Source organism: Alligator mississippiensis, chromosome 2 (assembly GCF_030867095.1).
Source record: "Alligator mississippiensis isolate rAllMis1 chromosome 2, rAllMis1, whole genome shotgun sequence".
Taxonomy (NCBI): domain Eukaryota; kingdom Metazoa; phylum Chordata; order Crocodylia; family Alligatoridae; genus Alligator; species Alligator mississippiensis.
The window spans coordinates 71698558-71719014 of record NC_081825.1 but is presented as its reverse complement, the minus strand read 5'-3'; the positions used below and the strand labels follow the sequence as shown (position 1 = coordinate 71719014).

The 20457-nt window shown below is 41.3% G+C and overlaps 2 protein-coding genes across 3 annotated transcripts in view; one reads left to right on the top strand and one right to left on the bottom strand.

Annotated features, from left to right (window-relative positions):
• Nucleotides 1-542: 542 nt before the first annotated feature.
• On the bottom strand, nt 543-12767 carry RWDD4 (RWD domain containing 4). Of its 2 annotated transcripts, none has more exons than XM_059721841.1 (7): nt 12630-12767; nt 10188-10268; nt 7412-7521; nt 7178-7322; nt 4280-4397; nt 2880-3085; nt 543-1632 (listed from the first exon to the last, which is right to left on the bottom strand). In XM_059721841.1, the coding sequence occupies exons 1-6, from the start codon at nt 12651-12653 to the stop codon at nt 3027-3029; spliced, it is 537 nt and encodes a 178-aa protein (XP_059577824.1). In that variant the 5' UTR covers nt 12654-12767; the 3' UTR covers nt 543-1632; nt 2880-3026. The 2 variants fall into 2 exon arrangements, with proteins under 2 accessions (XP_059577824.1, XP_059577825.1); XM_059721842.1 differs by lacking the exon at nt 12630-12767 and adding an exon at nt 12411-12502.
• A 218-nt stretch (nt 12768-12985) lies between these two features.
• Nucleotides 12986-20457, top strand: part of TRAPPC11 (trafficking protein particle complex subunit 11) — a 42870-nt gene continuing 35398 nt past the window's right edge. Inside the window, exons 1-5 of the mRNA XM_006269618.4 lie at nt 12986-13093; nt 13778-13999; nt 15633-15802; nt 16760-16830; nt 17555-17669. Coding sequence (XP_006269680.1) covers nt 13796-13999; nt 15633-15802; nt 16760-16830; nt 17555-17669 — 560 coding nt within the window. The 5' untranslated portion in view covers nt 12986-13093; nt 13778-13795. The remainder of the gene's footprint in view (nt 13094-13777; nt 14000-15632; nt 15803-16759; nt 16831-17554; nt 17670-20457) is intronic.

Sequence of the window (20457 nt, the reverse complement as noted above, 5' to 3'; positions counted from 1 at the left end):
ATGACCCACACTCTTCAATAATCAAACCCACTGACCAAGATTGTAGTCTATGCTTCTGTCCTCAAGGATGATGTACTTGCTCAGCTGCATCAACTCATGATACGATTGAACCAGAACACCTAGTGCATGCCCATAACATACTTTCTTCGCCATGCTGTGCACGTTGTGTGTGACAATGCACTCTTTAAATGGACAGTGGGGCTGCTGTATATACACTGAGAATGATATGAGGATCATCATCATCATCCTTGTCATCAGGATATATATACCTGTTGAGCTGTGAGCCTTATGGCTTAGCAGGTCTATATATCCTGCTGCAGAAATGTAACATATTACATCCTAAATTAAGAAGCTTAAATGATTATTTTGAAGAATATACAAGTGTACAAAGATAGGAAAGAGGGAAGGGAAGAAAGAATTCTCTTGGCAATTAAATTTGAAAATGCTCTGCTTCATGAGTGGGAAAATGTTATACAAGTGCAAATTTACCTCATTTGTACAGCAGGCACCATCAGAAACTTAAGAAGAGAACTCACAACATGGCAGATAAATAGGTATTTATTAAAGTCAATCTCAAAACAAAATTTAATGACATTAAGGCATCTTCTACTCAATTACTGTTTACACAGTAAGAGGATTTTTCTTTCTTTTTTGATACAAGACAGCAGACTGTACAAAAATGTTTTCCAACAGATTTAGCGGGGGGGGGGGGGGGAGGGGGGGGGTGACATTTTCCCCAGCATTCCATAATTCTGAGAACAAACCTGCATGGTGAACCCGTTTCCCCAATGGAAGAAAATAGAAACCCATTAGAACAGATCAGCACAGCAATTCATTATCAAAAGGAGAGCAACTTTTTCTCCTTCAAACCCCCAGGCCTTCCGTAAAGATGCACATGGGAGAAAGACTAAAACAGATAGTATACTGCACAGAACAAAGAATACATACTGGTATAAAAACTGCTCATTATCTTCTACTTTGAAATTGTATAGCTCAGACATGCAATCTTGTTTTAACTAGCATTTGCAATTGTGGCAGTTCAGTTAAAACAGGACTACATATTTTAGCCCAGACAAATCTTTAGCAGCATAATCATGTTTTATTGTTGTTCTACATTTGTAATTAGGGAAACAAACAACAACAGTTTTATTTAGAGTGAACAGTTTATTTTTAATAATTATGCTGTCAAGTGATTAATCACTGTTATAGTGTTTGTCTTCCATTGGAATAAGAATGTCAGGAAATGCTTACAATGTCAAAGGATTCACTATAACAGGACTTCACTATATTTTACTAAATAGTAAAATATAAATTAACACTGCATATATCCCTATTCTTCTCTGCTATAGACAGAAACCAAATAAGTTCTCTAAAGTTCAATATACTGTCATACTATTACCTTCTTTTAAGGCAAGATTTTATTTGTGAAGAAAAATGAAAAACCAGAATAACCTGGATAAACACATGTGGCCAGGTTTACTAGTTAGGAAACTGTCCTTTATAAAATATTTTACTTCAACAAGAAAATTACTAAGAAAAAGATGCTGACCCAAAATTGCACTGTATTAAAAAGGTGGAGTTTTCTTGTATCAAAGTCCTTTATTCATCATCTTTAGAACCAGTTTTGCTTAACTATAAAAGACACAAAAAGAAAAGTGTTCAGAGTTTAGACTGTTATTTCATTTATTGGGAATCAGAAACTACATTATTTCCATTGTACATTGAATACAAGCATATTTAGTTACTAATACAAACTAATCAAGCTATTTCCATCAAAAAGTTAAAAAAAAATTATTCTATTTTAGTCTACACATTAAATAACCATAATTGTTCCTGGAGCTAAAACTCTGCCTTCTTTTATTTTTATGAAATATTTTAAAATACAAAAATAAGGATACTCCCTCAATGAAACTTCATAGAAGATAAATAATTTTGGGTAGTATCTCCATTAAAGAAAATGCAAATCCAATCCTCAGTTTGGTTAAACTGAAACAAATGCACTTGAAGGAATTATCCCACACATTTTTAGGGCACCTCTTATCTTCAATTAAAGTAAAACCTAATTGAATGCAAATGGGCACTGCCAAAGCTTATAATACCATATGATTACCTAAATAAACTTGGGAAAGTTCTCTGGAATCTGAGCTCTCTGGAAGTTCTCTGGAATCCAAGACACCCATTCTTAATAGTCACTTTTAAATTTTGAAGCATGGCACACAAAATAACAGCTGTACCTGACTGATTACTACAAGTCATTTTAACACTATTCTCAGAAGTATGCTGGCAGTGGTTTGGTTGTTCTGATGTACAATCAATGTTTTTTCTGTTATGCAGTGAAATGTGTTAAAAATAGCAAGATTAATTTCCATTCAAGAGCAAAGAGGGGAGAAGAAAATTCTTTGTGGGAAAGGAAAGGAAGAAGGATGCAGGCCCACAGGAAGACAATATGGAAATCTCACTTGGGAGACAAAAAGGTGTTGTAATGGGGTTTTTTTGCTTCTACTTATCCACAGTTCTGAAATGTTCAGACCATTCTGTTAATGTCATTTTTGCAATCTGCGACCAATGAAAATACTGAGAATTGTTAGTGTATTCTGAAAGTCACAGCTAATGTACATGCTGTAAACTCTCCTCTCTAAAGCTTAACTTTTCAATGCTCAAAACCAGGGAAAAATACATTTCTTCTTCGAATCCAAGAGGTATTAGTCAGTCAGTGTTTTGCTTCATATATAATTTACATATTGGAAGAATTTTGTAAGTTTTAAAGCCCAGTAACAGATTGTCAATGAATTAAGATCTAGAGAAACAGGTAACAAACTTCCCTACTTCTCAACAAATCTTTTTTTCAACATTTAAGAAAATAATGTGAAAATACTTACATGCTGGAAGTATATAGAAATGAATCAGAGACCACAGTCAAATCCAAACATTGTTAGGAAGAAAACAAAAAGACAGATTAAATATAATTTGTAGTTACATATGCATAAAACCATTGTGCATATGCAGTACTTTCACAGTTGTAACAGTCACGTTACCTTAACAACATCCACCCAGTTCCATCCTCGAGGAAGCTCTCCTCTGTGATCTATAAGAATAAAGAGCATTCACAACTGTTAGACTGATGAGAAACCTTAGTTGCTCTGTGTATATTTTCAAAGATATGAAACAGCTGTAAGAACAAATATAAGAACACAATGCAATTTCACTACATATTAATGTAATAGTGGTAAATTGTTCACAGACAATATAAATATACTTTGAATGCTTGTAAAATTGTTAATTTTAACAAAGAAAGTTTAAAAGGGGTTAAGAAAACTGAGGATATTAGCAATAAGTCTCATGGGGAAAAGATAAATTTATCCTCTCAAAAACAAAACAAAACAAACATCACACAGCTTCACTAAAAAGGCCCTTCTAGGGCTTGACTTAGGAGGTAATTTGAAATCAGCATGTGGAAAGATTTGTCAAAAAGATCAGATCTTACAAGAGGAAAATACATAATTTAAGTAATGGTACACAGATAATTCTGGCTACAGATTATCAAATGATTCACATAAATGTATATGTATTAAGAGACAGCATGACCATATAATGGATCATATGAAAAAAAACACCAAAAACTTGATTTTATTGAAAAAGAATCCCCATACTTTCTTGCATACCATGGGCCCTGAAATGAGATGCACATTTTGTTTTTGGAAGGCAGGATGAAGAAAAAGATTTTTCTAGAGCTATAGCTGCATACAGCAGGGACAGAGCTTAATCTTCAGCTCACTTACCCTTTTTCCTGGTCAGGAAAAAGCTACAGTTTTAACCCTTTCAGAGCCGAACTGTCAGTGACTCTTGGCTACTTAGCCAAGTGAAAAGCAGCTAGCAAGAATCAGACAAATTATAAGTAAGGGTCTGTAATAGTTGAACTGGTCTGACCGAAGCAATGTTCAGTAAGTGCATTTATTGAAGCAAAGAAATGTGCTAGCTAGAGACAGGTTTAATGTGGCAAACTCTGAAAGTTTAACCACTCAATTCTGCTCGCTCACCTCAATTGTCATATCACTGCCATTCCACTCTAGGGTCCTATGCAGAAATTATCATTTGTGAAAAACTGTTCTCCAATTTTATAACCAAAACATGTGAAAACTGGGAAATGATCATTATGTTCTCACTTATGGTGCAAAGTGTATAGGAACCCAGGCCTTTGAAGGAACATAAATGCTATTAAAAAAAGCACTGCAACACTTTCTCAAGTCTGGAAAAAAGGTGTAAATTATGTTGAACAAACCTGTTTTATCTGCCAGCTTTCGTTTCTGGGTTTTGGACAACTGTTCCTTTTTGTCTTTTTTCTTACTTGATGAGACTACGTCAGGAGTTCCTACTGAAATATTATTGCCCCCTGAAGGCTGAGAAAAAAATAGAAGGAACTGTTAAATTTCTTGCAAGAAACTGAATTGACAATGCATGCCTAGATATTACACTGATTGGTATTTTACAAAAGTTACAAGAATAATATTATGTCCAAATTCTTGTTGGGACACTGTGTCTGTTCTTTAATTCATTACACAAAGAAGCTTGCACTTTTTATCAAATGACAGTTATGGCTCTAGTTTTCTGTATTTATGTAATAATGCATTTCTAATGTGTTTCTTATGATGGCTGGTAATCCAAATGCTTCCATGACCTCTGAAACCACCCACATCCCAATTCTGTTTGGTGGGGATTGGAAAAGTTTTCTTTCCACGTTGACAGTAATACCACTGTCAAAAAGGAGGCTAGATAATCACCTAGCCGGGGTCATTTGACCCCAGCATTCTTTCCTGCTCATGGCAGGGGGTCTGAATTGATGATCTGCTCAGGTCCCTTCCAACCCTACCAACTATGAAACCAACAATAAAGAAAAAACACCCCACACACATTTAAGAACAATAAAGTAAGGTTTAATGTGGTGAGGTTCACACTCCTCACTCATTAATATAATTCTTTCCTGGACACATAAATTTGCAGGAGCATAAAACTGTCTTCATAGAAGAGACAATGGAAAGAGAGAGAGGGGCAAAAGAAGAAACTAATATGATGCTAGTACTGAAAAAACAAACAAACCAGTGTTCTTGTATAATCAACTATTTCCATAAAAAGGTTTCAACTGTAAACAGGTTGAATACCACGTTTTCTTGCATACAACACACATTTTTTCACTTCAAAGTCAGCCCCTCCTCCCCCAAATTGGCGTGCATGTATTAAGTGTGGAAACTGATTTTCTGACTGGGACAGAAGCACCATGCTTTGATTTTTGCTCTGCAGTGCAGCAGCTGTGGTATTAATATTCAGACAGCTAAGGGAATCAGTTGACTTAAAGGCTCACTGTTCTTTACTCCACACGTGTTAACAATCATCTTTACTTTTTAATGATCTTGATGTTCCACTAAAAGAGCTAACCACTCTTTGGGAATTTTTTCTGTCTGCTAGTCTCTCTCCTCCAATTTCATAGCCTTGGAGACTCTTTAACTCCTTCCAGAATCATAGATCCATCCATAGAGATGAGTCTTTAGCAGCAGCTAGGATTTCAGCTTTAGTCAACCAGCAGGTTGAGCCATCTGAAGATTAGACTGTCCCTGCTCTCTGAAGCCATAACTCTAGAAAAAGTCTTTTTTTCTTCATTCTGCCTTTCAAAAACAAGGTGCTTATATTCTGAGGCATGTTGTATGCAACAAAATGCAGTATTTGTCCTTGAAGTAGAACTAAATTGTCCATTTCAAAAAAAAGACATGAAATAACTCCATAAAATAGTAATGATGCAAATTACTCTGATTCATTTCAGATGTAGGGTTTGAATTCTGTTCATCTCAAAGTCCTTTGAATACCTAAAAATGAGCATTTTGTTTTTTGAAGTAAAAGAAGGTATTTGCAACTCACTAGAGAAACACACTGGCAGTTCTGAAGAAGGTCTGCATATATATACTGGAGTTCATCCAAGTACAATGCTCCTCTTAAGAGCAAAAGCAGTTTAGTTCTCAAGTCAATTTGATCCTGGGCCTTTTTGCCAGATTAATGAATGTCTTTGAGTTGCTGACAGGAGTATTGCGATATTGCCACATGTCCACCTGTTAGTTATGTCCACCTCATTATCTGCTGATCATTTCAGAAAAGAGCTGGATTCAAACAAGTAATCTAGCAGTTAAAGTACAGTATCTCATTTAGAATATCAAAAGCCATCAACCAAAAAAGCCTTTGCTACTGAAACTTAGTTTCTTGCTTTTCTAGCATGTACACTATGACAAAAAAGTGATAAGATCCCCTAGCATGAATGCTTCTCTAAGCCACATAGAAACATCATATGAAGAATAAAGCTTCAACATTTCCTTGCTTAAGCTGTAGCTCTCAAGAGTCAAAACATTTTATAAATACAATCCAGTGCCAAACAGGGTAAAGAATAAAATAGCTAGACAGTAATGCCCACACTCATGTACATATCTTCTCAAAGCAGACTAGAAAGGTCTCCTACTCTAAGTGAGATGCTGCCTTACATGGTCTTACATGTGCAAATCTACCCTCCAACTGGTTTGGATTATCATTCCAAAGATAGTCATAGTGCCCAAGCACAAACTCCACCTTGTTCCAGGCTGCTGGATCATTAAAACTAGATTCAAGATAACACTATCTTTAATTTTAGCATTATTTTATTACTTACTTTCTACTTTTCTGGTGTTCTTTACCTCAGTTTTCCAATCAAAAATTCATTGCTTCAGAATTTTCATATACCAATCTGAAGCGTCACTCATTCACTCTGGAGATTTTTGTCACACCAAGAGTCAAAGTTCACATATCTGTTCTCATTAGTTTTGTTTCTGTTGCAAATTCCCCAGGTCACCCTTGGAGATCAGCTTGCTTTGTATCCCAGATTAGGAAGTATTTGCAATCACTGCTTTGCAAGAAATTTTTTGTGAAGTTGGCTAAACACTAGAGAAATGATAAATTTCTATGTACTATCTTCTAGGCACCAGCCTATTTGCATGCTGTGTAAAATACAGTATACAAGTATGCCTCCACACATGCCTCCCAGAATTTTATGATAGCAGTGAAGTATTTGAAGGTCTGAAAAGTCATTTCAGACTTTTTTGCATGAACTCGTATCTAGACAAATATTTCATAAAAAAAAGATTAAAACCTAAAATTATAAGCTTACTGCAACATAAGCAGGTTGATTTTCCATAAGCAATTCTTTATTATCTTTGGCATATTCAAAAAGTGTATACGTCATGGCAGTTCCAAGATTAACTTCCACTTCTGTCATTAATTTATCCAATATGCTTTGCTTTATAGATGAAGATCTAGAAGAGACCATATAACCCAGTTTTAGGTTCAAGGGATGAGACTTGAAAAAAAGAACATATAAAATAGAACTACTTTAAATATTTACATTGTGTTGTTGAAGAAAGCATCCATGGATATGACTGGAGCCATCTGTGGGTATGTTTCTGGCCAGGAAATTTCTATTAGGAAGGCTTTAGGATCTCCATTTTCACCTATCTAAAAAAAAAAAAAAGAGATGAAACACCTTAAAAATGGAAAGGTTTAGTCTTATCAAACCTTGTAATATCACATTCTATATGCAAACCTTTCACTATTTATATATTACCCAAGTTATTTTTAAAGGTGATCGACAATTACCATTCAAAAACAGTAAGCTTCAAAAAACCATTACTAGCATAGTATTTTTACATGCAAGTGTATAAAAGCAGCATAACTTTTACCCCTCAATTCTCCCCTATAAAAACCAATAGGAAAGGTTTGATGAAGTATTTAACATTGTTATAGAAAAGGTTTTCTTGGTTCTAAACGGCAGCGATTGCAATCAAAACACTGCAACATTGCAAGAGAACAAGCACTCACTTTCCATTGCCCAAATTAAAATATTTGGATACTTTGTAGAGTCAAGTTCCTTACCCCCTGAAAAGCTGAGGGTTTGTAATGTAAAAGGAACCAGGGGTATACACAAGCCACAGTAAATAGCTGTGTATGACTGCTATGATGCTCTAGTTACTTGCTACACCTTTTGTATCAAAGGGCACTACTTCTCCAGTCAGCTTCGTGGGCCACTGAGAAGCAGTGCCCTTTTGGAGTAAAAGGTTTGAAAAACAACTTGAATTGCATGTCCTTTATTCATCAACTGCTGCAAATAAAGCTGGTTGTGAAATACCCATCTATGAATGATTTGGGCTCTACTGTACAGTATAAAAAGCAAACAGGATAATGGTCTGTTATGAGAACCGGGTATGAATTTTAAGACTTACAAATCTAATTCCTCTCATCACTAAAGGCAGTCACTGTAATTAACGTGAAGCTAGCCAAAGCCTGATAATAAGGACCATTCACTCCAGCTCACCTTAGACGGGCAATTTTTGACAGCAAAGCCTAAAGCTTTGCCTACATGACAGACTTTCGCTAATTTAATAAAGACATTGTAAACCAATTTCATTAAACCAGTGACAGCCTCTGAGTGGACATGTATTTCTATCTAAACAGTTTATTTGTTTTTAGGTTATCTTAATTAGAATTATTTTGGTTAAGTGACACCAGGGTGTCACACACAGTCCACTCCTTGGGCTGGATCCAAACTCTGAGGCTTCTTGCAGGGCAGTGGGGTAAGTGGTGGCAGCATGGGTTGCCAGCAGGGCTCCAGGTCCTGGCTCTTGGAAGCAAGCCCTGCCCCTGAATTCCTGGCACTTCTGGGAGTCCTGCTGGCCAGATGACAAGGCTCCATGGGCTGAATCTGGTTCACAGGCTGTCTGTTTGACATCTCTGTGTTAAACCAAATAGCAGAGGCCATTTTGTTAAAAACAAAACAAAACACACAACTGGAGAGCGTGGTAATGCTCCCTTTAGTCAATATCCAACAGTTTAAAAAAATTGGAAGAGCAGGATTCAGCCACAGGCAGCTCAACCCAACATACCCCAGCTTCCAGAGAATATCTTAGGCACCAGGCATTGTATTTTATATTCATGAGTCATTGGATTAAAAGACTAAAACCGAAGTCTTCTCTACTGCCTAAGCGAATGATCTAGCCAGAAGGATATAGAATCTTGTTTAATCTTGCTCTCTTGAATCATCTTGCTCAGGAGAATCTTGAATTTTTTTCTGCATTCTCTCGGGAGGTAGAAAATATAGGTTTCTACTCCTACTGGCTCAGGTGATCACTAAACTTAGGCTTTTCACATACAGGGCGAGTTCTTTAACTACCAGGATGCTACGTAAGAGACCATCACTGCAACCTTCTAAAAGACTGCCTAAAACGTAGCAGGTTCTCTTTGCCTTTTTTAAAGAAATTATTCTGGCATCTAACTGCAGAAGAAAGGTTTTGAGCTATGAATCTTCTCTGGTGCTTAAGTATTGATAGTTAAGGTATGGCTTGAGACGTACTCCTGTTCTTTTTCCCTCATTGGCTTGCTTAGGAGGTGCTCTCCTCAGTCTGCTGGCTTTATAGATCTAATTCTGAGATGCCTAATTCTGACCATGCTTTATACAGGGACCCCATCAGACCAGGCCTCTCTCGGTCTGCTATCTGGTACCATGTCAACTGGTACAGCCTGTTCCATGGTTGGGTTGTCGATGACTAAACTGGTATCCCCACCTGGGCTAGCCTGGGTGAGGAGGGCGTGTGGACGCTCAGCAGGACTAAAAACAAGACCTGTCAAAGGGCACATGAGCTCCCTGCGAGCCAATCGCCTTCCATACTTGGAGGGGAGATGGGTGTCACCAGGTCACTCTGCCCAAAGAATCACCAGTGATGCACAGCATCCAAGGTGCCTCAATGGCCTCAGGACTGACTTGACTTTACATAGAACTGTTGATTCCATTCTAGAAGCCAGATGCCCAGTGCCTTTAACACACCAGAGAGATGACACTCAAGGCACAACACACACAAAAAAACAGGCTCTGGGGAGAAAAGATAGCCAGTCATCCTGGGGTATCTGCCACTATTGCAGGTGGGGCTGAACTACTTTTAGGGGCTCCGACATGGTCAGACTGATCTGCCGCAAGTAATCTGTCAACATGTCCATGTTCCAAGTAGCTTCATCAATCTAGTTCCTTATGCTATAATTGTCCACTAGGTGAATAGCCATATGTTTTAAGAAACTATTTTGTAATATATACAACATATTCCATTTAGCTACAAAACTTCATGAAGTCTTACCCTGTACTGAAAGGAAACAGGACTAAGTTCTCTAAAACGCTCATCTCCTTCGTAAATAGAACGTAAAGCTTCTAGTTCCATCTAGAAAGATGAGATAAAGAAAACAGTTAACAATTTTAATCTAATACTTCAGTTTAATGTTTTTCTAAATGTTTTATGTAAAAAGGTCAAGCCAGAACAACCACACATACACCACACACACGCAAAGTATACATTCATTGAATTGTGTTTACATAGGTCAATAGATCCCATAAAAATACAGCCAACAAATGTAACTGATTCAGTCTTGTTTGGTACTACTATAATCCAATTTCAGTTTTCCAGAAAACAAGTTTAAACACAGGATACCAATCTAAATTATTCTGGCTAAGCTACACAAGGGTATCAAACATACTCCAGGGTAAGCTACACAAGGGTGTCCAAACATTAGCATAAGCTAATAATCCATCTTCATAAAAAAACTTTCAGAAACTCCTCAATTGAGTGAACATTATAGGATTTCAGACAACTAGGACTTTTTAAATCTTAATTTTGTGACTTTCCATGGGAAAATATCAAACAATATCTAAAGAATGCTTCTATCTTCATTACACTTGCTATAAATAAAATAGCTCCTCACTTACAAGATCCCTTTTTATGAAAGGGGTCCAAGTAGATCTGTCCCCAAATAGAATCCAAAGGTGCCTGTAGACATGTTGGAAAGGCTGCTCCAACGTGCTGTAATTACGTGCTGGAGTGTGATAATTAGTTTGCTCCAGCCAGTCTCTGCATCTTGTGTATAGAATCAAAGAAACTTAGGGTTGGAAGGGACCTGCTCAAAGCAGGACCATCCCCAACTAGATCATCCCAGTCAAGGCTCTGTTTAGCCGGGTCTTGAAAACCTCCAAGGATGGAGGTTCCACCACCCAGAGCCGTCCCGAGGATACGGTGAATCAGGGCGACCGCCCCAGACTCCGTACTTTGGGGGGGCCCCACAGAGCCAGGCAGAGTGGTCGCAGGCCCTCCCACAGGGCGCACCTGGAGCTTGTGGCCCAGCCCCACACTGCGGAAGAAGCACAGAGATTTCCCCCACCCCCTTTGCAGGGGTACCACAGCCCTGTGCAGTGTTAAGGGGACCCCACGCAGGCTGATTTGCCCCAGGCCTCGCACCCCATTATGGTTGGCTCTGCCACCACCTCTCTAGGTAACCTGTTCCAGTACTTCACCAGTCCCCTAGTGAGAAAGTTCTTCCTAATATCCAACTAAACCTCCCTTGCTGTACCTTCAGACCATTAACAAGTTGAAGTTGAATGAGCTTTAGGTCAAGCACCCTCGCTGCTATTTTGACATGCATGGAGGCTGATACATGAGATGCTGCAGCATTTTAATTAGAGCAGCTCCACCCTCAGAGCAACTCCAGTTAAAGCACCCACCCCCAAAGCACATGTAAAAATGCCCCAAGATGCCACTGACTGGCACAATTATAGCATTATGCCATTCAACCTGATGTTGGATCCACTGAAGTTGTAAACCCACAATAATCAAACAAAAGCCTCCTGGCTAATCTTTTCATAATAAGGACTACGGAAAAAATGAAAACTTTTTCTGGAGCTTGTCAGCTGCCCAATGCAGCCAAATGACACGGGAGGTGATTTTTTCCTACTGCCCGTGCCAAATGTTGTATCACCTTCTCATACCCTTTCAAGTTACAGCTTTAAAAATTACATTTGTAGAAACAGGAGTCAGTGATGCCAGGTAGCTGCAGAAAAAAAGAAGAAAGAAACAAAAGGCCGTTTTGGGCTGCGCTTTGACAAGAGCACTAGACGTAAAGCCAGGCCAGGTTCACCCTTTAGCAGGCCCGAGGCAAACAAACTTGTGGGCCCCCAGCTGCAGATGAAGCTTTTATGACTTTTTTCACTCAATAATTGTAATATGTCAAATAACCACAACTGCTCCCTCTTCACTTAGGGCCCCCGGCACATGCTCAGTCTGCGTATGCCTTAATCCAGCCCTGCGTAAAGCACAGGAGGCGACAGTGCTGCTCCACTTGGCACCAGTGATCTCCGTTCACACCTGGCAGCACCAGCTAACTGCTGGTGCCAGGTTCCCTCAAGCTGCTATGGCCCTGCTCCCTCCTCCAGCTCTCAGCACCTGCCCCATGGGCCATCCCTGTGCACTAGACGCTGCCTTCAAATCAGGCCTCCCCTACGTTACATTTATGGCGGGCCACACAATAAACGGTACCTGCAGGTTCCGGGGGTGGGGTGGGGTGGGGTGGGAAGGACGGACCAGCCCTAGAGACAAGGCAAGGCCAGACCCCCCCCAAGCAGCGCCCGCGGCCTCTTTAAGGCAGGCGCCGGGCGGGGGTGCCCGAGAGCAGCCCCGCCCCCGCGGTGTGTGACGTCTCCCCGCGGGGTGAGGTGGGGGCAGGAGAGCCCTGTGACGTGGAGTGGGGGATCTCACCTCCTGGTCTTCGTTCGCCGTCATGGCGCGTGAGGGGGAGGAGACCTCCCCCCGGAGGTCCCTGCCGCTGCCCGCCCTCAGCCCGACCCGGCAGCACGCGAACACGCAGGAAAGCCGCGCACATGCGCAAACGCCAAGCCCCGCCCTGCCGCTCCAGTTCCTCTGCCAGGCTGCTTCATGGATCGCCGATTGGTCCCGGTCCCAAGTCGCCGGGCCCGCCCCCTCCCTCTAGCGATTGGCCAGTTTCGTGGCCCCGCCCCTCGCGCTCCCCGCGGACCGTCTCCATGCGCGCCAATGATGGGCTTGGTCGTTGGGTTGGGCGCCGCCGATTGGCGCAGCGGGCTGTCAATCGGACGCTTGGTGCTTGCTTCCGCAGGTGGAGCTGCCTGGCTCTCCTGGCTATTCTCTGCTGTCTGCAGTGGTGCCGGCTGGGCTGGGCGGGAGGAACTGTGGGAGCACGGGAGGTGAGAACGCTGCCTGGACCCGGGGGGCTGCGTTTGTGTCCCCACGGCTGCTCCCTTGGCCTCGTGACTGGGTCCCAGCCCCGGTGCAACCTGGAGGCCTCTGCCCCGGGGCTGAGCATGCGCGGTGGGCGCCTGCTGGGGGCTTGGGGAGTATCCGCAGCTTCGCACCAAGCCCTAGGCCAGGGGGCCTGGGTGGGGGCAGGAGACTTGCCTGGCCTGGCTGCCCAGCCCCGCAGACTTGGCGGTTGAGCTCTGCTTAGTTGAATTTGGGAGTCTGGTTGTTGGGCTTTGGCCCATTCAGCTTGGAATTGGTCTGGCTGTGAACAAGATACAAAACAAAAACCTCTCTGGGTGTCTCTAGTCAGGCTTGGAAAGAAGCAAGAGGTGAAGATTTCCCAGTGCCCTCTGTCTTCAGGGAGCAACCCTGGTCAAGGGTTCATCAAGGCGTGAGACCTTCATCAAGGTTCCTTAAAAACAAAACCATCTTAAAAGAAAAAATATCAGTGGCTGAGAAATGCCTGCATCTTCCATGTTCCCAAAATACATTTTGCCTCAGTGGAGCAGGCCAGCCTCTTGCTTGCAGGGGCCAGCTTGCTTTCGTTAGGAGAATGATGGCTGTTGCATGCGGTCAGGAACTGCTTGCTCAGGAAGTGGTCTGAAATATGTGGCACTTTTGTATTTCAGGGTTAAGACGAGCTCAAGATGACCCCGACGCAGTGGGACTTCCCTGTGGAGCTGTGCTGTCGTCCTATGGCATTTGTAACCCTCACGGGCTTGGATCTTATATACAATGCTGTTCACCGTGCAGTCTGGGATGCATTTTGTGCTAATAGAAGAGCAGATCGAGTCCCGATTTCGTTCAAAGTACTTCCTGGTGATCATGAATATCCCAAATGCAGAACAAAGGTATAGTCCAAAGTCAGTCTATCTATTTCTCTCATTAAAAAAATATTCAATCTTATAGGAGAGATCAAATTTTTATTGTAAAATGTTTGCTGTTCGTGATTACTCTGTAAAACTTTACTACTACTTTCTGCTATGTGGAAGGCAGGTAGAATCTCTGCTGAGACCATATTTAACACAGACCTACCTGTGGGTGTTTTCTTAATCTGCACTTTTGCATTCAGGTTGGCTTTTAGTGGTCTGTTGCCTATGAACAGCTACTCTCTGGTCAGTGATGGCATTCCCAGGGAGTTAGTGCTCTACCACAGGCTTGTGGGTGCCTATACATGAGCAGACTTGATTAATCACGTCTGCTAGAGTGTGGCAGTTCCTGTGCTCCAGTAGCCTCCTGTGACTCTTATATCAGTGTCTCCGCACTTCAAAATGGCAGGGGGGGCGTTTTATCTAAAGCTCACTTAACAAGCTTTAGATAAAGCGGCCCTCCCCCCCCCCCCCCCACACCATTTTGAAGTGTGGGGAGGCCACTCTAATTAAAGCACCCTCCGTCCACCTCCTGGAGCATGTGTATAAGCGCCCTGTGTGTTTTTTAGAAATGATATTGAATTGATCCTTAATTATGGTCTCAACAGAGGTTCTGGATTATCTCTGGACTATCTTTTTATAACCCTTATGTCCGTTAGTGGGTTAACTGCTTTGTTTAATCCTTTCTGATGTCTTCAACCCACTGTTGCCTCTCTTATCAGTCCCCTTCCCATCTCCTTTCCCTATCCTTATATTTAAGTTATTTTTTCCCCACTTGGTATCTTTCCTCTCTGCAAGTACATTCACATCATCTGATGAGGTAGACACTCACCTATGAAAGATTATAACTTTCCGAAGGAGTTGGTCTTTGAGGTGCTACTCTGACCTGCTTTCTGCCTGAATTCAGATTAACATGGCTCTTTCTACACTCTAGTTACATGAAATCTGGAAGAATTACCTGTTAAAGTTATAAATCTGTAACTTGGACAACATCCGAACTCCAGTTATTCAATTTTGACTGAGTGAGTTGCAGTAGAAGATAGTATTTGTAGCCTACTTACTGCGCTGCAGAAGGAGTTAGGAAGTACTGTCAAAGTTTGGCATCTGATAAGCAGCATAGTCCATACCAAGGGCTGAGAACTAGACACCAAAAGACCTGGCTTCAGTTCTCAAATTTCGACTTCTTTTTTGCTCTACAATACTGGTTTGGTTGGTTTGTTTGTGTTTTTTTTTTTTCCTTTTGCACAAAATGATTCCATAAGTGAAGAATATAACTTTTTATCCCTGGACATAACTGGACGTAATGTGTATTTTAGTATTGTATTCTTTTTCTCTCCTTCCGGTCCATCCACTCCCATCTCAGTTCCCTGGGATTTCAAAGACTTCTGTTTTTATCTAATGTTCCAGTGATGTTTGTGTGCTTATAATACCAGTTGGTTAAATATGATGGCTAAATGAAATCATAACCAAAAGATAGCATTAAGTTTCAGTGTAGAAGGCAAGATTGTTGGATAAAAGATGATAAATGCATCCTCAAGATCAACAGTATACAAAGAGTTCCCAAATATGGCAACTTTAGTTGGGATTGATAACTGATCGATTTTAACAATTTCAGAGGACATCTTATGAGTGGTACATTCCAAAAGGGATACTGAAGACTGGTTGGATGAACAAACATCTGAATCTGGTACCTGCACTTGTGGTTGTGTTCTATGAACTGGACTGGGATGAGACACAATGGAAAGAAAAACAGTCAGAATGTGCAACTAGAGTTGAAATTGTGAGGTACACTTTGTGTTTGTATTGTCATCCAGGTTAAACAAATCAGCAGTCGGGTGTAGGTTGCACAGTACTTAGACTTGCTATACAACAGTTTAATCTCTTTTCATAATTTCTCACGTCGTGTTTCTTGTCATAATTTTACGGTGGGCTGCCTTGGGGCCCCTCTAGACGTACAGGTGAAGGCGTGATGGGATCTGATGCACAATCCACACAATTGCACTTCCTGTCATGCCACACGTGCATGGCAGGAGATCTGATGCATGATCCCACAATCGCATCCCATCACACCTTTATTGCTGATGCAGGGGGAGCCCAGGTCAGCTGTGAGCTCACAGCTACAGGAATGTACTGTGTCTCTGTGGCTGAGACCTGGGTCAGCTGATGGGACTCCCTGCCATGGGGTGCACCTGGCCACAAGTTCTCTTAATGTTATTATAGGAACCAGCCACAAAGTTATTACATGTTTTTAATGGAATAACTGTGGGGCTTATTCCTCATTTTATTGCATCAGTAATTGATTGAAATTATGGCTAGGTTACAACTTAAGATGTGGTTAACTGGTTAATCACGCCTTAAGTGTAGTGTGTGGCAAGGGCCTTGGAGACAGTGATTGCAACTGAAATTTTGCTTTGAATATTTAAGATGCAATTAAGTGGCTGTAAGGAAGTCTTATTGCAGAAGGTAATTTGGCAGAGTTGTTTGGGAACTGCCTCTGCTTAATTCTTGTTGGCTAAACTTGTTATTAACAGTTCAAGGGTTGTAGCATATTTAAACAGTAGAGAGAACATTTCCTTCTGTGGTCGATCTATGTGATATTTTATATACAATCTTTTAATGCCTCTGTGTAGACTGACATCTCTTTTTTTTTTTTTAATTTTTTGTGTTTTGTGTTTTTTTTTTTTTTTGGTTTGGTTGTTTAGAAACACAGACTGTCAGTTTGACTTTGCAACTCTTTTTCAGGCAGAGTTTGCAGGGAAGAAATACAAAAGTTGCTGTGGTTTTGATTCAAAAGAAAACACCCTTGCCTCCAGGTACAGAAAGGTCTCCCACTCCCCTACCTGTCATGCAGAAACCTGTAATTAAAGGGAGGGAGTTGTTTCCTTGCCTTAATATTGACAGATTTCTTTTTTCTGTTTCAAGCACGTAACTCGGATGTAAACGTAGAAGTAAAATAGCTCTGTTACATGGAATTATGAAAACTTACGTGAATAAGTTCCCTTCTTTTTCTTACAGCTCTAAAAGTCACTTGGGCTGAATTAATGCAGTAAGAGTGTTGTTGATTTTGGGCAAAGTATTATTTTTCCACTTAGGATACACCGACCTGGTATGGAAGTTTTTTTGGTTTTTTTTTATAGATGTATTTTTTTTCAAAATAACCACATGGCTAGCACTGAATATATATCTATTAGAGTTTTATTCAGTAGAACAGCTGAGAAACTGAATTACCTCCAGAAAACTTGGGTAATAAGCCAGCAATACATTTTGTAAGGAGTTATATTGTTCTTTACAAATGTATTGCTGGCTTATTACCCAAGTTTTCTGGAGGTAATTCAGTTTCTCAGCTGTTCTACTGAATAAAACTCTAATGTTCTAGGTGAAGTATAAGGGAATCCATCTTTTTGTCAATGTACTAGATTTTTCTATATTTCGATAGCTTTTGAGAAGAGTATAGTTTAATTTGTCTCTGTGAGCTGATGTTTGTGATACTTGCATTAATTATTACCCTACTTGTCTGGGCTGTCTTAACTTCCTTAGGGGAAGATGTTATTGCATCAGAAAGGGCAGCAGCTTTATGTAATGCTTGTGACCTCTCTGGAAAATCCCTGTTTGTGCTGCCACATACTGATCATCTTGTTGGATACATTATAAGGTAGGTGATTTTTGGTAGAAGTCTTCTTTCCTCTATATTGTGCGTTTGTTCTTGGGTTGCTTTTTTTTCCCCTGGAATGTTAAGGAACATTAATTGATCTATAGTGGATGTGTAAGAGAGAACTAGAAAACTTGCATTACAGGAGACCCACGCCATTCACGGGGGATACACTCCAGAGATCCCCATGAATGGCAAAATCTGCAAATGTCAGGAGCGCAGCAGCAGTAGCAAGTGCAGAGCTCCCACAGACACCGCTAATACTGGCAGCGGCGGGAGGGTGGGGGGTAGGGTGGGGAGCATGTTGAGAGAGTGCGGGGAGAGAGCATGAGTTTGAATATTTGAATCTGCGAATGGCAAGTGTTTCCTGTACTCACGTTTTATCTGTTGTTGAAACTTTCCCCATCGTGCTGAAGAATCAATCCTTAACTGTTTTACTATCTTATGTTAAGTTAGAGATGTCATCTCAAACGTTGTTCTCTGCTTGGCTTCATTTTATTTTTTTTTAACATGCATTTTACTTCTCTTGACTATCAGTAGTTCTGATATAAATTTCTATTTTTATTCCCTTGGACATGAAATTTCTGGACTCTTGTCAAGATATATTTGAAAAAAAAGGGAGTTCTTTTCCTTGGTCTTCAAAAATTAGAATGTCTAATTGAATTGCATCGGGGTTTATTCATATTTGCATTAGTGTTTTATTAGAGATTTTTTTTTTCATTTAAATTGTTTATTACTTTGAAAGCATTATGTCCTAACCTTTACATAAAACATTTTCTATCTAATGTTGTGTATGGACATCATATATTATTTCGATGGGTTAATAATTGTATGGTTAAAAAAAGAAAAAAACCCTTGGGTTAACAGTGGCCAAAATAGCCTTAGAAGCTGTGTCCAGAAACGTGTGGACACTTGTCTCCCCACTGCTGCTTGTCCCTGCTGCTGCTTGTCCCTGGGAAATGCTTGCACCAGGCATGCTCTAAAGCACAGCAGGTTACCCAGGGTGCAGTAAAAGATGCTGGGGCCAGCAACAGCTACCCTAGCAGCCTTACCTTAGGCCCTGGGTGCTTCCCAGGGCTGCAGCCATGGCAGGAAGTCTGGTTGGCAGCTGGAGCATGGCTTCAGTTGGCTAGGCTCTAGTTTTGGGCAAAGTAGCAGCATGGGGAATGTCCACGTGCAGTGTGCGGCAACGCACATGGGTCTGCAGCGCCATATACCACATGTCCATGCTTGTCTGGACACGGCCAAAGAGCCTGTTTGCAAAATGCAAAAAGGAAGTAATCATTTGAAGGAATCCTTATATTTTGCTCACAGCTAGAAAGAAACTATTTGACGTTCACATAGATTTATTTTTATTGTTCTCAAAATAAAGGTTATTTTATTTAATTTCTTTAAATTTGCTCCTGGCTTTAATGTATTTCATGCTAAGTTGTATACTTCAAATATGATTACATCCTGATACGGGAATTTTAAAAGTCCCTTCCCTTCCTATGCATAGAGTTAGGGGTGAACCGATAGAGATTTTGGGGCTGATGCTGATAGCTGATTTTTAAGGAGGCATATTGACTGAAATCAATCCGATTTTCTGATACGAGCCCAATAGCTTGGAGAGCTGTGTGCAGGTGGTAAGTCTGGTGTGGTGGAAAGGGTGTGGCAGGGCAGATCAAGGTCCCCGTGGTGAGGGAGGAGTGGGGTGGGGCAACTGCTGCCCAGCTGGGGAGGGATGGGGTAGGATGGGCATGGGACGGAGCCACAGCTTGTGTGGGGGTAATGGGGGGCAGCTCCCACTGCTGTGCACTGCTTATCTGGGAGTCTCTGATCCAGTGCTCACCTGGTGGTTCCCGCTGCTGCTTCTGGGGCTGTGTGGGGCTCTTCCCAGCCTGCCCTAACCCCGTGCAAATCCGGAGACATGTGGCGCGTGTGTGTGTGCATGTGCCATGCCCTCCCAGACGAGTGAGCAGGAGCTGCTGGACAAGCGGGCGAGCGCCAGAGCAGCTGCTTCCGGATGAGCAGCCCGTAGCAGTGGGAGCTGTCCCCACCCACCTCCATCCTTGGAGGAGCCACGGTTCTGTCCCATGCCCGCCCTAGTCCCACTCTACCCTCACCACTGGGTCATTGATCTGCCCCCCCCCCCCCCCCCCCCCCCCGTGCCCCGTTTTCCCCTTCCACCATAACAGTCTTGCCAGCTTGCACGTAGCTCTCCAAACTGCCAGGCTGTGTTCCTTGCTGCCTACATGCTGCACTGCAGCTGTGCCTACATGGGCATTTATCGGCCAAATTATTGGCCACATCAGGTCGATTTTCTGTTGCAATCAGTTTTCTTTATATCAATACCAATCCAGTATCGGACTGATTGTATTGGTGCACCTCTAGCATAGAGATATGGGTATACCACTTCATATCACTCTTTCTTCTTTAATGTTTGGATGCTTTGGACATATAGGAACACACACATGCTAAATATTTTTATCTATTTTTCTGTTTTTAAAGGTTGTATAAAAGTAGAGACTGTACCTCCCTACACTGACTCTTTTTTTTTCTTTTTTCCTCCACCCTTTTTTCCCTATCATATCAAATATAAGCTGTTTGTCTTTGTTATCTAAGCCCATCACTCATTTGCATCTCCCCTTTGATTGGGCCATGTTCCTAGACACCACTGTTTTTCTGTTATCATTCTTTATGCTTCCTTCCATTTTATGCCTCGTGCCTAGGAGAGCCTCCCTTAAATATTAGCAAGGCTAGTTCATTATACTTTTCTAAATCATCCCTTAACTCACCTTTGTTATTATTT